General features: G+C 54.2%; 1 protein-coding gene across 3 annotated transcripts in view; it reads left to right on the plus strand.

Annotated features, from left to right (window-relative positions):
- RAB11FIP5 (RAB11 family interacting protein 5) overlaps window positions 1–15,887 on the plus strand; it is a 38,046-nt gene that overhangs the window by 11,945 nt on the left and 10,214 nt on the right. For all 3 annotated transcript variants that reach the window (XM_074332165.2, XM_074332166.2, XM_019712855.3), the window contains exons 2-3: window positions 9,993–10,429; window positions 10,605–11,304. In XM_074332165.2, the coding sequence (XP_074188266.2) occupies window positions 9,993–10,429; window positions 10,605–11,304 (1,137 nt within the window). The remainder of the gene's footprint in view (window positions 1–9,992; window positions 10,430–10,604; window positions 11,305–15,887) is intronic.

Below are 15,887 nucleotides of genomic sequence, written 5' to 3' on the forward strand. Positions count from 1 at the left end.
AAGTTCGAAGTAGTGATGAGTATATGAGTAGACAATATTTTGCGACGTTTGTAACATCTGTAATGTGATATGAAAATATCTGGTTTCTCCTGGTGACGCCCTCAGGCACTGCGACTCTACTACTGCTGCTGCTGCTGCTGCAAAATTCATCATTGGAAGAAATGCTAAATTTCAGTTAGCAATTAGGGGCAATAAAGATGTAATTTTTGTTCCATCTAACACTTATCCCTTGCTCTACAAAAATAAGGAGTGACTTTAGATTCTTTGGTTGAGCAGGAACTTGTGTTTTGGGGCCCATGTGTGTGTGTGTGTGTGTGTGTGACTTGCAGAGAGAGGCAGCCTAGTGCAAGGATCAAAGTCAGGGGCTCTCGAGACAGGGAGCCTGACTTCAAATCCTGGCTTCCTACTTACTGACAAGAAGTGTTGGACTTAACCCAGTGGACTGCTCTGTGCCCCCGTCTGCATCTGCCAAATTGTATGAGCCCCGTTCTCTGAGTGCTCCCCACATAACCCACTTAATCCTTATAGTGGCTTTGTGAGTGGAATGGGTGTGGAAACTGAGGCAAGGAGAGAGGAGATGACCTGGTCAAGGTCACAAAGCCCTGAGTGGTGCTGATGGGGCTTAAACCAAACAGCCCGGCCCCAAAGTTCACTGGTGGCCACTCTCAGGGTCAGCCTCCCACACCCAGCTCACAGGGCTGTTAAAAGGATTAGAAGGATATAATTTGGTGTGTTGAATGCTTAGTATAGTGCCCGGCACACAATAGGTGCTAAATGAAAGGTGAAGTTGTTCATGGTGATAAGACTAGTGGACTGGTGATGGGCTAGAGTGGGGTCAACAGCTACCTCCATTCACTAGCGGGGCGCTTCCCAAATCCGGTTGGCACCTTCTCTCTCAGGGAAGTTATTGAGAGTCTTAGCTCAGAGATGGGGATAAGGGTCTCAGGGTTAAAGAGGATCTCCTTTGGGAACTGTCCCCTTGAAGCCTGGCTCTTGTGGCCCCTCCTCTTAGGAAGCTTCTATTGGGGGATGGTGGGCAGGGAGGCCCCTCTTTGCTCTTTGGGAACTGCCAGTGTCATAGGTAAGACCGGTGGATTTGTAATGATGGAAACGTTACACAATTGTTCAGTTGTAACCAAGGACAAACACGTTCCTAAGTCAATTCATGGATTAACTTGTTAGTTCATTGAACAAATATTTGAATGTCCACTATTTTAAGAGCTGGGGAAGCAGAGATGAGCAGAATAAAGTTGCTGCCTATAGAGCAGGGAAAGAGACGTTAAATGGCTGTGCATACGAAGTCTGACAGTTAAGTTCATGAATTTGTTGCAACGATGTTGCTGACTTTTTTTGATATCAGAGGGATTATTCATTATGAATTTGTACCCACTGGACAAACAGTTAACCAAGTTTACTATTTGGAAGTGCTGAAAAGGCTGCGTGAAAAAGTTAGACGACCTGAACCTTTTGCCAGCAATTCATGGCCCTTGCATCACGACAATGCACCAGCTCACACGGCACTGTCTGTGAGGGAGTTTTTAGCCAGTAAACAAATAACTGTATTGGAACACCCTCCCTACTCACCTGATCTCTGGCCCCCAATGACTTCTTTCTTTTCTTGAAGATAAAGGAAATATTGAAAGGAAGACATTTTGATGACATTCAGGACATCAAGGGTAATACGACGACAGCTCTGATGGCCATTCCAGAAAAAGCGTTCCAAAATTGCTTTGAAGGGTGGACTAGGCACTGGTGTCAGTGCATAGCTTCCCACGGGGAATATTTCTAAGGTGACCATAGTGATATTCAGCAATGAGGTATGTAGCACTTTTTCTAGAATGAGTTCACGAACTTAATTGTCAGACCTTGTACATACACCATTTTACTGTGGGAAATATGTGTGCTCACACGCACACATGCATGAACACACAATGTCAGGTAGTGTTAAATACACTGAAGAAATAAAATAGGGTACAGGGCCGGATTTAGTTGGGGTACTGAGGGAAGACTGGAGAGGTTCAGGTGGACGGAGAGCTGACATCAGTGAGTGAGGAAACCGTGGCTGAGCAAAGGGAAGAGCCTGGGCCTGTGTCTCAGCAAAGGGAAGAGCAAACGCAGTGACCCTGAGGTGGGAACGTACCGGATGGATTCAGGAACACCATGGTGGCCAGCGTGAAATTAGAGACTCAGAGAGTCAGAGGCGCCGAGACCCAAAATATAGGGCCTTTTCTGCCATTCTGAGGAGCGGGTGTGATGTGCTCTGACCTCACCTGTTTGCCAGGTGGAGCACGGATGGCTAGGAGACAGGGAAGCACGGAACTGTGATATCCAGCCGGAGATGATAGAGGACCGCACTATAGGGTGATAATGGTGGGCGAGGTGGAATTCAGGATGTAATTTGCAGGTAGAACGAAGAGTTCAGTTTCTTACTTTTTTTTTTAAATTTTTTAATTGGGGAATATTGGGGAACAGTGTGCTTCCAGGGCCTGTCAGCTCCAAGTAGTTGTCCTTCAATTTAGTTGTGGAGGGCACAGCTCAGCTCCAAGTCCAGTCGCCATTTTCAATCTTTAGTTGCAGGTGGTGGCGCAGCCCACCATCCCCTGTGGGAATCAAACCAGCAACCCTGTTGTTAAGAGCTCGCACTCTAACCAGTTGAGCCATCCTGCCGCCCCAAGAGTTCAGTTTCGATGTGAGTTGTGAGGGGGAAAAGAGACAAATATGGTTCTTGAGTTTGGGGCCCGAAATAAATGACGTGTGGGGCCTCAGGAACGGGCATGATTATTTGGGCCATAAGCTGTGCTTGTGGCTGTCACAGCCCCCGCCACTCCTGTCTCTGACAGGAACCGCCCTGGCACGTGGCATGTGTTTGACATCAGTCCTCCCAAGAGTGTTGGGCTTTTCCAGTTGTGCTGTGTGGCACCTGTTGGCCCAGCTGGTGTCCGGAGTGATGGATGGAGAGCCGGGTAGCCCACTAGCAGGAGTAAGTAGGGCCATAGTCTTGCCCCAGGTGAGACAACTGGTCCCCCACCCCTTCTGTCTCACCTTTGTCCTCTGCCCCTGCGGTGTGAGGGGAGGGGTCCAGCCTGGCAGGAGCTGCGGCCTGAGTCCTAAGTCCACGCAGGGCCTGCTGAGCTTTGTCAGGCCGAGGGAGCGTGGGGGAGGGATTTCGGCTGAGCAGGGGCCCTTAGAAGTTCCCCATGGTCAGCGCTCCCAGAAATTCTGGACCCATTGATGGCTGTTGGGGGAGACTTCTCTCAGTAAAAATGTTAATGGTCTGGGGGCAGGTCAAAACTCTGAGGTTTCCTCAATGACTTCTCAGGGTTCTATTCTCCCAGGATTGTGGCAACCCCTTGAACGTCTTTCTGGTCTTCATAGCCGATCTCTGTGCCTCTTTGGGCGTCTGTGATGGATGTCCAGGCCTTTTCCAGCCTTTGTTCTCTCCAGGTTTCCAGAGGCATAAGCGTTTGCATTCAGCCTGATGAGAAATGCTCTACCTTAAAGGCTAAGGGCACGGGCTGGCAGTTAGGCTTCTTCATGGTTAAGTCCGGACTCTATCCCTTACTTACTAGCTGTGTGACCTTGGGCAAGTTGCAAATCTTCTCTATTAGTTTCCTCATCCACAGAAGGGGGAGAAGGGACCCTGTCTCTTGGACTGTGTGGATGGTGAAAGAAGCACAGAGCCTGCAAGCAGTGACCACACAACTGGCTCTGCTGATTCTCTGGCCCCATCATGCGTCTCCCTCTGTTCAGGCATGGCGCTGTCAGGCCCGTCTGTGCCTATGGGATCAATCTGCATTTTAATCAGACCCAGGGATCCTTTCTCCCTTTGCAGTTTGAGAAGCACTCTGAACTGCACTCCTGAAGAGCAGCACCCATAGCTCTGCATGCCTCTTCAGGGGCAGGGCATTTCCTCTGTGGCTCCTTTCCCGATGGTGCCCATCCTGGCTGGGCTGCAGACATCCCTGGGACAAGTCCCAGATAGTGATCATCGCTGTCAAAACCCTTGCTTCCTGAGCATGTGCTGCCCGGGCCTCGGTGAGTTGAGGTGCCCCTGACAGTGCAAGAGTCGAGGTGGGCGGGATGCAGGGGGCGCCGTTTAGGGCCTGCAGTGAGGGACAGGCAGGTTGGTGATTTACCTGCTGCAGGGGTCAAGGAACCTGGGCTTTGAGAACAGCCGTGGCAGGGGAGCTGTGCTGGAGTAGAAGGGCTGTCCTTCAGCCTGTCTCAGGGAGAGAGCCCTCCTGGGAAGGAGGCCGTGTTCGTTTTAGCGCTCCTTGCTTATAGGAAGTGTTTCATGGTGCCTGCCCCCCACCACCACATGCGTGTGCCTCTGGTAAATCATCCCCTCCTGTGGGAGAGAAGAGCATCACGACGTTCAGCCTCCAGACTTTGGAAGGCAAGCCTCTGCCAACCAGGGAGCAGGCAGGCTTCTCTGGATACCACCTGCCTGTCCCTGAGCACGATCCAGGGATGGTTGGTCTCTGACCCAGCAAGTGATGGGGACTGGCCCCCTGTGGTTCTCACACGGGGGCTGGTGAATTCAGTCTCCTGAGGGAGGACTGCTCCTCTTCACTTAAAGGTATATGTTCCCAGGTCTGGCCCTTCCAATCCTGCAGGTTATAGGTGGTATCTTGGTACAAGTAGGTAGAAAAGAAATCCTGTGCTGATGTGTATGTAGCAGGTTTGCATGCCTCCCTGGCGAGCTCTGAAGACCAGAGCTCTGTCTTGTGAGCCACTATCTTGATGTGTGTGGGGGCCTTGGTCAAATCCTGAGGGGATTTGGCTGGGCCTCAGCCATGGGTGGGAGTGACAGATTAGACCTCAGCTTGGGCCTTGGAGTTGGAGGTCCTAGGGCGGCAGTGGCCCACCCAGGCTGGCGGGTGCAGGGCAGTGAGTGAGAGAGAGAAAGCTGGGGTGGCTGGGGGAAATGGTGTGCCGAGGAGCAGAAACTCCAAAACCAACGGCCAGGGCAGGCGGCCCTGCTGCTCCTTGCATGCCGCTGTCTCCTCCATGGAATTGAGGGCGGGTGCTTGTTAAAGGAGCCAGCAGACTCCCTTTAAAGGCCAGGCACAGTGCTCAGGCTTAGGGATTCAAGAACAAAGTGAAAGTTCCAGGAACTCTGTGTGGGAGAGGTTGGGACTGAATGGGAAACGTGCTGACCAGGCTTTGTGTGTGTCATCCTCTCAGCAGCCCTCATAGGGTGGTACCGCCACTGGATGGCAGAGGAAGGGGAAGCTTAGGAAAGTAATCTGGTGGGTGGAGGTTTCACACCAGTAAGCAGTGGGGCCAGATGTGCACTCGGGATGCAGAGCCAGCTCTGAGCCACCATACTCTGCGGCCATAAGCATCCAGATGAGAGCTCCTAGTGAGGGGGGGCAGAGCAAGGGGAAAATGAGGAAAGTGAACAGTGAATCGCTGAGGGCTTATAACACCTCCAGGCTTTACTGCCAGGCATTGTTTCTCTACTTTGGAGCTGTGTGCCCTGGGGGACACAGTAAATATCCACAGGGCACGCAGTCCAGCCACGGAGACCCTGGGCACCTGGGAATGACAATACCAGGTGGTCAGAGCTGAGTGCGGCCAGACCGGCTGTAGAGTGAGTTTGGTTCAGAGTATGTATGCCTGGTCAGAAAGAGGAGGGTTGGACTGAGCCAGGATGGTGGCAGCTGAGAGAATGTTCTAGAGGAGGTAGGGCTTGAACTGGGGCCACAGGACCCTGCTGTCTCTTTCCCTCTGGGAGCCTCAGTCTGTAGGGATGAGCTGCTCAGCTTGTTTGCTCTGGCGTCTGCTGTGTGTGGAGCCCTATAAAGAGAATGCCTGCATCCTTTCACTGAGGAGCCGTCAGTCCATATGGGCATTGTTTGGGGCTTCCTAGCCCCCACTGGACTGTGTACTGCTGTGCCTGGCAGGCCTGGGGTCTGTTGGCGGACCCTGTGGATAGGCAGAAGGAAGCAGGAAGCAGGGGTGGGAGGAGGGAGGGTTGTGGTCTGGGAGCTGGTTGTGGTCCCCTGTCATCTCAGCCTGTGTGGGTCACACTTTTGGGGGAAGGCCTGTTGTGGTCGAGTCCTTGGAGAACCCAAGGTGCCAGGCAGGGTCCAGCTCAGTCCTGCCCCGGCCTGGTGGGCAGAGGGAATTGGGGTAAGTGGGTAGGGAGAGAGCTGGGTGACAGTGGCTGGAAGTCCAGAAGCAGGTCCTGGCTATTCTCAGCCACACCCTGCTCTGGAAGAGGCGGTCTCAGAAAATGGTGAGGGAAGAAGCCTTTTCTTTTCCTCCTGGCCTCCGTGAAATGCAGGTCCACAGAGAACCCCAAATTCCCTGCAGGAGAATCACAGGTGACCTTCTAGGGGCAGCGGTTGGGAAGGACAAGGGACAAGGATCCTTTGGGTAGAGGACCTGAGCCTCCCCCTGGGCTAGGGAGGCACACGCCCTTCATCAGAGGGGGTAGGAGGGACAGCCCAGCAGCCCATTCTGGGGCTCAGACAACTGAGGAGATGAGATAGAAACGGGCATTTTCTTGTCTCTTTTTCCTGTTATGACAGTAATACATACTCCTTATAAAAAATTCAAACAGGACGAAAATAGACAATGCCGGAAGTGATAGTTCCCTGCAGCCTTACCCCCCAGAGATAAACGTGGCTAATGCTGTGGTGTGTGGCACGTGACCAGTGGGGCCGAGGGCTCCTGACCTTGATACCCCAGCAGAGGATGTCTGCTTGCTGATCCCAGCTGCTCAGGGCTTGGAGGGTTTGGGGCTGGAGGCCATACACTTACTCTCTTTTGCCCCACCTCCCAGGGTCATCCTGTCCTAAATGAAGCCTAGGCCAGGATTGGGGAAAGTGACCTTGAAAGAGTTAAAGGGTCAGGCCCAGGGTGGGCATGGGGTTAAGAAAGTGGAGGTGTGAGGATGCTGATGCTAACTGCTTCCTCCTTTTAGGAAACCTCCCCTCCTGCCCCCACACACATCCTTTCCGTCTGTCTGTCTCCCTTAGCTCTCCCCTCCCCTCACTTCCCCCTTTTCCCTGCCTCCAGCTGCTGATTGTGAGAGCCTGGAGATGCGCACGCACCCCCTCTGAGCACGCACCCCCTCTGAGCACGCACCCCCTCTGAGCACGCACCCCCTCTGAGCACGCACCCCCTCTGAGCATGCACCCCCTCTGAGCCGGGCTCTGTGCCCTCCCTGTTTGTGCCTCACCTCTGCTGACCTGGCCTTGCCAGGGATGGTCTCTCAGGTTTGGGAGGGAAAACCGGCAGCCCAGGCTCACTCTGCTCAGGCCGTTGAGCAGTTCCCCAGGTGTAGACCTTGATGGGCACACAAGAGTTTAGTCATCATGGCCTCTTCCAGGGATGCAGTTGGAGGTGCCCCTGGGAAGAAGACCTTTTTCTTTTTTAAGTTTCAGTATTGAGAACAAAAATAAAAACACCCACTACCTCCAAGCCCTTGCAATGACTTAATTCTGGACATTTGGATGTCTAGGGACTTTTCCCATGAAAGATCACCCACTCCCAACCCCTTCGTGTCCAAGAGAAGCTCGGGGAGCTGGTGCTGTGGGGCAGGCAGGTCTCGGGTGGAAGATGACCGCCTAGTGCTGACTGAGGCACGTGGGTTGTTGTGTAATGTGTGTGGTACATTGTAGTGTATATGTGGTGTAGTGTGGTGAGTAGAATCGTGTGTGGGGTGTGTGCGGCTGTGTGTGTGTGTGTGTGTGTGTGTGTGTACGCACCAAGGGACTTGTTGAGTCCTTTAGTGACCGATTTGACCATCTCTACCAGGCTTTATTCCACCATCATGCTTGATTGGCTGGGTCCAGAATTCTAGGCGCCAAGCTTTTCCATCAGAATTCTGAAGGCATAACTTCACGTGTGCCCAGTGTTGGTAATGAAGACCTGGGCCTCTTCTGTTCCTGGATATCTGAGCCTGGCTCCCCTTTTTGGGAGCCCTCAGCGTCTCCTCTTTATTCCTGGTGTGCTGAAACCCCCCAGGGTTGCCGTGGCTGCGTCTGTCTTTGTTCATTGTGCTGCATACTCCTGGGTCCTTCTGTGGGGTGCTCTCGCCCTTCAGTTCAGGAAACCGTGCTTGTATGACTTCTTTCATAGTTTTGTCCTCTTTGTGTTCTCTGTACGTACTCTCCTTTCTTCTTTTTTTTTAATTAGTAAAGTTTGTTGTGTTAGAGCAGTTTGGACGTACAGAAGAACAAGGGGAAAGCACAGCGCTCCCACGTGCTCCCTAAGGCCTCCCACCCCGCCCCAGTAACGGTAGTGGGGTACATTCGTTACAATTGATGCACCAATAGCGATACGTTATTATTGATTAGAACCTATAGTTTACATTAGGGTTCACGCTCTGTTTTGTAGTCTGTGGGTTCTGACAAATATATAATGACCTGTACCTGCCATTATAGTATCACACAGAATAGTTTCACTGCCTAAGAGTCCCCTGTGAGTGGTTGATTTTCAGGTTGCTCAGCTCTTGTTTTGTGGGTGGGAGGGATGACCCCCAGGCTCCTCACACATGGGAACCGACTCTGCTCTCTTTTCTGACTCTCCAGTTCTTTGGTGGTGAACCTCCTTGGATTGACCTCGAATAATCACCTCACCGTGGTCCTTCTACATTCTGGAGATTTCCTCCCATTTATCTTGGAACACATCCTTTGACTATTTTATTTCAGCTCTTATGGGCCAGGGAGGTTATGCATTCTGGGTGCTGGCTTGAGAAAGGGGGCTGATTGCCAGTCACTCCTGTTTGACCCCATCATTTAAGGTTGGTGTCCTTAAGTCCAGAACCTTTCCGGTTCATTCTCTCTGTGGAATCTCTCTGCTCACATCCTTGGAGCTAGGACGGAGTGTGACCTTGGTGAGTGGGGCAGGAAGGGGCCGTATGGAGCTTTGTAGCGGCTCTGCACAGAGACCCTAGCCAGGCAGGATCGGCTTGGTCAGCCCTTCCTTCTCGGGCCTTCTGCTAGGAGTCTGTCTGAGTGGTTGGGAAGGAGGATTTGGGAAGCAGAGGAATGAAGAGCTCCCTGCACACCCCTCCCCTGTAGGGTGGGCTCCACCCACCCTGGTCCCGTGTGTGAGGGGGTCTCTGGGAGTGTGTGAGGGGCTCCGCCTTTCCCCTCTCCTTCCTGGGAGCTGCTTGTTCTCGATGAGTTACTTTCCCTCTGAGCCTCAGCCTCCTGATCTGTAAAACTGGGGCGGCGTCTCTGACGTCATGGGTTTGTTTTGAGGTATAAGTGGGAATGAGACGAGAACTCCTGCCCTCCATTGTAACACACAGGAGGTACAAGTGCTCTTTGCCTTCCCTGAGTCTCTTGCTTAAGGCCCCTTTGTGCCATTTTGTCTGCTCTTACATCTCGCAGAGGTGTTCCTGGCAGGGTTTGGGGTGAGTCAGTGAGTGGGCGAGGGTTTGTGTGTGTGTGTGTGTGTGTGTGTGTGTGTGTACATGCACTAGTGTTCCTGTGTTCCTGGCCCTGGGCCTCTGGGTGAGCTGTTCTTTCCTGGGCTCGCTAGTGGCTCGGAGCAGAGCTTTAGCTGGGACTGGCCGGAGGAGATGATGTAAACAGGGAAAAATGTGGGCAGGTCGGTCCATACCAGGGGCCTGGAGACGTGAGGATCCCCGCCAGCCCCAGCCCCAGCCTTCTGGGCCACAGAGTTTCAGTTGTAGGGGGCACGGGCAGAGGGGAGGTCTCTGAGCTCCAGGGAAGGTGCTGGGGTGCGAGGGGGCCATGGCCTGGTCACTGCTGCCCTGCCCAGTAGCACAAGGAGCTTCCCCTACCCAGGATGTGGTTTTCTCCATCCTGGAAAAGTTTTGGATAGTTTCTCAGCTATGCCTGTGGCCTGGAAGGCAGGGCCTGTGTGTCAGAGCAGGAGTCTGTGGGGAGAGGCTGTTGTGGCCCCCAAAGCAAAGAGGGGCCCCGTGAGGTGCCTGGCCAGCCTGGTGGAGGCCAGGCTCCCTGTATCTGTGACCAGAGCTCTGCCTGCTCCCCCTCTTCTCACAGGTGGTACAAGCTGCACTCCAAGGCAGGCAAGAAGGAGAAGGAGCGTGGGGAGATCCAAGTCACCATCCAGTTCACTCGCAACAACCTGAGCGCCAGTATGTTTGACCTGTCCATGAAGGACAAGCCGCGGTCCCCCTTCAGCAAGATCAAGGATAAGATGAAGGGCAAGAAGAAGTATGACCTGGAATCCGCTTCTGCTATCCTCCCAAGCAGTGTCCCCGGGGATCCTGAGCTGGGCAGCCTGGGAAAGATGGGCAAAGCCAAGGGTTTCTTCCTCCGCAATAAGCTGCGCAAGTCATCCCTGACCCAGTCTAACACCTCCCTGGGCTCGGACAGCACCCTGTCCTCGGCCAGCGGGAGCCTGGCCTACCAGGGCCCAGGCGCCGAGCTCCTCACGCGCTCGCCCAGCCGCAGCAGTTGGCTGTCCACCGAAGGGGGTGAGCGAGCGAGGGGCCATCCCTGCCGGGGAGGGGAGGGCCTGCCGGGGTGGGGAGGGCCGGCCTGGGAGGGTAGCGGAGGTTGGTCTTTCCCCTCAGGGGAGCAGGGTTGACCCAGGGCCAGGGAACAGGGCTTCTCTTCCCTGCGCTAACCCCGAGTATGCTTCCTTTTTAGGCAGGGACTCTGCACAATCCCCTAAGTTGCTCACCCACAAAAGGACCTACAGCGATGAGGCCGGGCAGATGCGAGCAGCTCCTCCCCGCGCCCTTCTTGACCTTCAGGGCCATCTCGACACCTCCTCCCGCTCTTCTCTCTGTGTCAATGGGAGCCACATTTACAACGAGGAGCCCCAGGGCCCCTTGCGGCACCGGAGCTCCATCTCGGGCCCATTTCCACCCTCTAGTTCCCTGCACAGTGTCTTTTCCCGGCCTTCTGAGGAGGGGCCTCCGTCTGCAGAGGACTTCTGGGGCAGAGGCAGCCACGGCACCAGCAGCTCAGAGGCGGTGCCTGGAGAGGAGCCGCTGAACACTCAGGCCAAAGTGCTGGCCGCTGGGGCCAGCCACTCTGGAGAGGAGGAGGGGGCCCGGCTCCCAGAGGGGAAGCCAGTGCAGGTTGCCACTCCCATGGTGGCCTCCTCTGAGGCTGTGGCAGAAAAGGAAGGCGCGCGGAAAGAGGAGCGGAAGCCCCGGATGGGCCTCTTCCACCATCACCACCAGGGGCTGAGCCGAAGCGACTTGGGGCGCCGTGGCTCTCTCGGGGACAAGGGGGGTCCCACCCTAGGGGCCTCCCCCCATCATTCATCCAGCGGGGAAGAAAAGGTCAAGAGTAGCTGGTTTGGCTTGAGGGAAGCCAAGGAACCAACTCAGAAACCCAGGTACGTCTTTGGTAAGACCAGCTTGGTCCCTCGGGGAGGATGTGGGGTGTTTGCAGCCTGAATCCTGGTGCTGGGAGGACGGAGCCCGTGGCCCTCAGGCAAGCGGCTGGGGCTCTGGCTTTGCATGGTTGAGCGGGGCTTCCCTAAGCCAAGGCTCGTCGTCTGCACTTGGATACAGGTGAGTCTCGAGGGCACAGTGCTCTGAGGGCCCCGGGGACTGAGGAGTCCAGGTCTTCCTTGGCCGGCCTTGCTTCATGGGCACACCAACCCCCGAGGGAGGGGGAGGAATAGGAGAAAAGCAGGAAGGCCGTTTGTGTCAATTGTTTGCTGCTTCACTTCTACCTCTTGTCCTCTGGCCTCAAGGTAAGGAAGCCTTGGCAGGTAGAGAGGTGGAGACCATGAACTAGACCTCAGACTTCCACCACCCTCCCTGAAGCTGCCCCCGCTGGCTCTTGATCTCTTCACCCTGAGAGATGGGAGTTAATAATTGATGCCCCCACCCTTACCCCCCGTGCACCTCCCTCCAATTGCTCCCCTGGCCTGGCAAGAGGCTATGGGCAGCTCCCCTGAAATCTAACCTACCCTCTGTCCTTGGAGACCCCTGGGCTCTCGCCATCTCTGAATCTCTGTCTTGAAGCACGGCAAGTACTGATGATGGCCGGTCTGTTTTGAATGTGCTGTGTCCCACCCAAGAGAGGGAGGCAGGGGTCCTTCAGTTCAGGCCCGGGGCAGAGCTCCTAAGAGGGTTCCGATACCAATTAGGATTCTTCATCCAGTTCCAGTGTGGTGATGGGGGGGGGGGGTTTCCCCACACATCCAAGGAATTTTCTGACACCAGCTGGATATCCTGCAATTCAACTCAATTCTGACACTGTTTACCCAGAGATGGCAGCAGATTCCATAGGTAAAGGGCTCAGTCCTACAGGACAGTTCCCTCTTCCTTTACCACTTCAGACACTAGTCAGAAGTCCAGGAAGTTACCTGCGCTTCCGCTGCCCAGCTACACATAGGAGGTTCTAACAACCCCCTCAGTAGGTTCGATTCATTTGCGAGGGAGGCTCACAGAACTCGCAGAAACATTTTATTTAGTAGGTCCCCGGTTTGTTACAAAAAGCTATGTATATAACTCAGAAATAGCTAGATGGAAGAGCAGCGTAGGGCATGGTATGGGGAAAGGCAGGGAGCTTCCAGGCTCTCTCCTCATTCACCACTCTCCACAAATCTCCATGTGCTCACCAACCAGGAAGCTCCTGGGTCCTTTTGGGTTTTTATGGAGGCTTCATTACATAGGTACCAGTGCTTAAATAATTGTCCATTAATCATTGATTCAACCTGCAGCCCCACCCCTTCACCAGAAATTTGGGGATGGGACTGAGAGTTCCGACCTTCTGTTTATGAGCGGTTCCCTTGGCAACCAGCCCTCATCCCTGCCCCCCACCTTAGGTGCTTTCCAAAAGTCACCTTAGGAACAAAAACCTAGTTGTTATGAGTAACAAACACCCATTTCACCTTTCTGGCTCTAAATTGTTTTTAGGAACTAAGGAAAAGAGAACAAATATAACAAAAGATGCACCCATTACTTTTCTCACTCAGGAAATTTCAGGAGTTTTGGGAGCTGTGATCTAGGAACTGTGGGTAAAAACCACATATATATCTTATAAATCACAATATTGAGCCCTTGGCCCCCACCCCGGCGCCTTTGCCTTTTCCTGACTCTGAGCCATCGAAGGCTGCTGCGCTGGCCCACAGGGCCCAGGGTGGGGCTCTAGGCTTGGGCCATAGGCACATGTGTCCCTCCTTCCCCAAGGCCAGCCCTGGATGGGAGCATCTGTGGCAACCTTAACCAGTGTGGCAAGGGCAGCCATTTCTGCTCTCTCAGCAAGCCCTGCCCCTCCCCCTGGATCTGTGGGCAGGAGGTGGGTGGGAAGGCGGGGTACAGTGGGGAAGGGTCAAGCCATAGGGAAGAGGGAAGGTTCCTAAACTTCTTTCCCAGCAGAGGGAGAAGAGTCCTGAAGTCCTGGTTCTTCTCTTTCCCTGTGAAATTCTGAGTCTGCCGAGAGGAGTGGGCAAAGAAATGCAGGCCTTTCTTCGTTTGGGCCCTGGCCAGCTGGCAGCTCATGGACAGATGTGTGGGGTGGATCTGTCTCTGGGTGATGCCACCCTTTGCTTCCCCTGCTTAGTACATCAGCCTCGGTCCCTATTGCCCAGCCCCTATTCAGCGGAGCCCAGGGGAACTGCTGGCCGCCTGTAGCCTAGGGGAAGAATGAGATGGGCCTTTCTCAGATGCCCAGGCTAAGCCTGGTGGCCTTGTGACAACTCAGAGGTATTTGTGGGTGGTGGAATGGAGGGAGGTGGCAGAAGATGGCATTTGCTGGGAGCAGTTGGGGGCCTGGGTCAGAAGGGGCACAGACAATAGGTTTTCAGTGCTGTGGGGTGTCTCTGGGCCTCTTTTTTCTGGGGTAGAACAGATGCTGGGGGACATCTCTCTGTGAGGCCATTTCTAGGTGCTTGCCCAGGTTTTGGGCTTAGATTCCTGCAGACCAAGACTTTGCGTGACGTTGGGGTTGTCACTGCTGCTCACAGCCTCCGTTTTCCTTCTCCTGTTTCTCCATGTCTCTTGCCTGCCTTTCAGAGACCAGAGAAGCTGGGTCACTGACGTCTGTAAGGAAGCTGGGGTGTTTGTCTTTCCTGCATTTGACTTCTGAGCTTGTCCTCAGCTGGGTGGAGGGCGCCTGGGGCATCCCTGCCCTCCCTGGGTCCGTGTGCAGGGACAGGCTCTGTGGCCTTGCATCCAGGCAGGGCAGGAAGGGCTTTCCTTTGCGTAAAGTGGCTTGGCCTGGGGAGGTGTGAAACCTGGCCATTGAGCTCCATCAGCATCACCCTGGCCCTGTGTGCCCTGAGGAAATGCAGAGGCTGGTCTGGAAGAGATGATAGTTGGTGCTTAGTAACCCAGAGGGCTTGCCAAGGGCTTTTGAAGAGCGGTGAGAGGTGAGCTGACTTACTGCAGGAAGCTGTAGTTTGACCCCTGGAACTGGAATGGCTGAGTGTGGCTGCAGGATCCCCAGCTGGGACACCAGGAACCTGTCCTGCAGGCCTAGAGCTTTGGGGGGCCTCTGCCCTAGGGATGCAATTGCGCATTGCTGGGGGTTGCTCACTAGAAAGGGCAGCGGCGCCCTCTAGTGCTCTGAGGTGGCACTGATGCCCCGTGCAGAGGCCCCTAGCAGCCTGGGACTGTCAAGACCCCCGCTGTTAACCACACCCGTGCCAAAGCAGATTGTTTCCGTGTCTGTCCCTCCCTTTCGAGCCCTTTTAGAGTATCAGCTTCCCAAGCGCAGGTCACTCTGCTCCCCATCCCCTCCCCCCTCACACTGACCTAACATTTTGCGTACGTAGGGGAGCAGGTGGTGAGTACTAACATTGTTTTAATTAGGGCTAATGTGGTACAGCATAGGTGTACTGTGTACTATGTACTGTGCTGGCCTTTCATGTCTCTGCCTGTGCTCCAGCCGTGCACCAGGCGTGGTGGGCAAGGTCCTGGGGAGCCTGCAGTGCGCAGTGGCGCTTGGCAGAGCTTGCTATCTCAGCGGCGTTCTCGGGGAGTAAATGCGTAACTGTGTGTCTAGGGATGTAGTGTGGCCATGTGTCGTGTCAGTGCCTGTTGTCCTGGCACAGTTAATAGTGCCCTGTACCATATAAACATGTCCTGGTTTGGGAGAGAAATTATATGGTCTCCCTAATTACAGCTCCAAGGCTCCACTGTGTCACCTCCTTGTGCCCAGGTGCTGGGAGAGGAGATGTCCAGTCTCCTGGACGTTTTCCTGGACATTGGGCATATCTCCGGCAGGTGCCAGGAGATCGTGTTCTGAAAGGGTTAGAAAGGGAGGGACAGACACAAAAACAGTCCGTTTGGCACTAGTGGGATTGACACCCATGGTCTTGACAGTCGGAAACACAGAGAGATGGTTGAAGGGCATGAAGGCTGGCTTTGGCCTTTTTGGGGGACGGCCTGGTGGAGAGCCTTTCAGATCCACCTGCCACCTCTGCGGTCAATGCGTGGAAATAACACGGACTCAGAGCTCATGTCAGCCTAAGGAAGAGCTGTCTACGAGTGAAATCTGGCCTGCGCTTACAGAGGTGTCCCGGAGATGGAGTCAGTTGCCTGGTGACAGTAGTGTTTAAAAGAGGGGGGCTGTTGGAGTGAACAGGTGATCCCTGCATTAAGTGGCAGGTTCCACTAATTCTAAGGTTTCTACAGGCCTTAAAGTTTTCTTTCCATAGTTTGAAGCGGCAGAGCCGTTTGGGTTTCTGATTTCTTTCCCCAAATTTTGGTCCTAAAAGAGAAGATGACTCAGCATATGATGAAGCCGCCGCTCCTTGCTGCGGGGGGTGGCATGGTGCTAGGCTGGCAGGGCGGGTTGTGGGACACCCGTGTTTATGTCTGTCCTCAGAGCATAACCTGCAAAGCTAAGCACACACGGGCATGTGTCTGATCTGTGCCAGGTGGAATGTGGGGAGGGGACGTTTTAAAGTGAGAACCTGCAGAATGAGCATCTTATGTGGAGCAAGGGCAAGGAAAGCATGGG

This window comes from Rhinolophus sinicus, chromosome 2 (genome assembly GCF_057876585.1).
Source record: "Rhinolophus sinicus isolate RSI-liver-muscle chromosome 2, RSI-T2T, whole genome shotgun sequence".
NCBI classification, from domain to species: domain Eukaryota; kingdom Metazoa; phylum Chordata; class Mammalia; order Chiroptera; family Rhinolophidae; genus Rhinolophus; species Rhinolophus sinicus.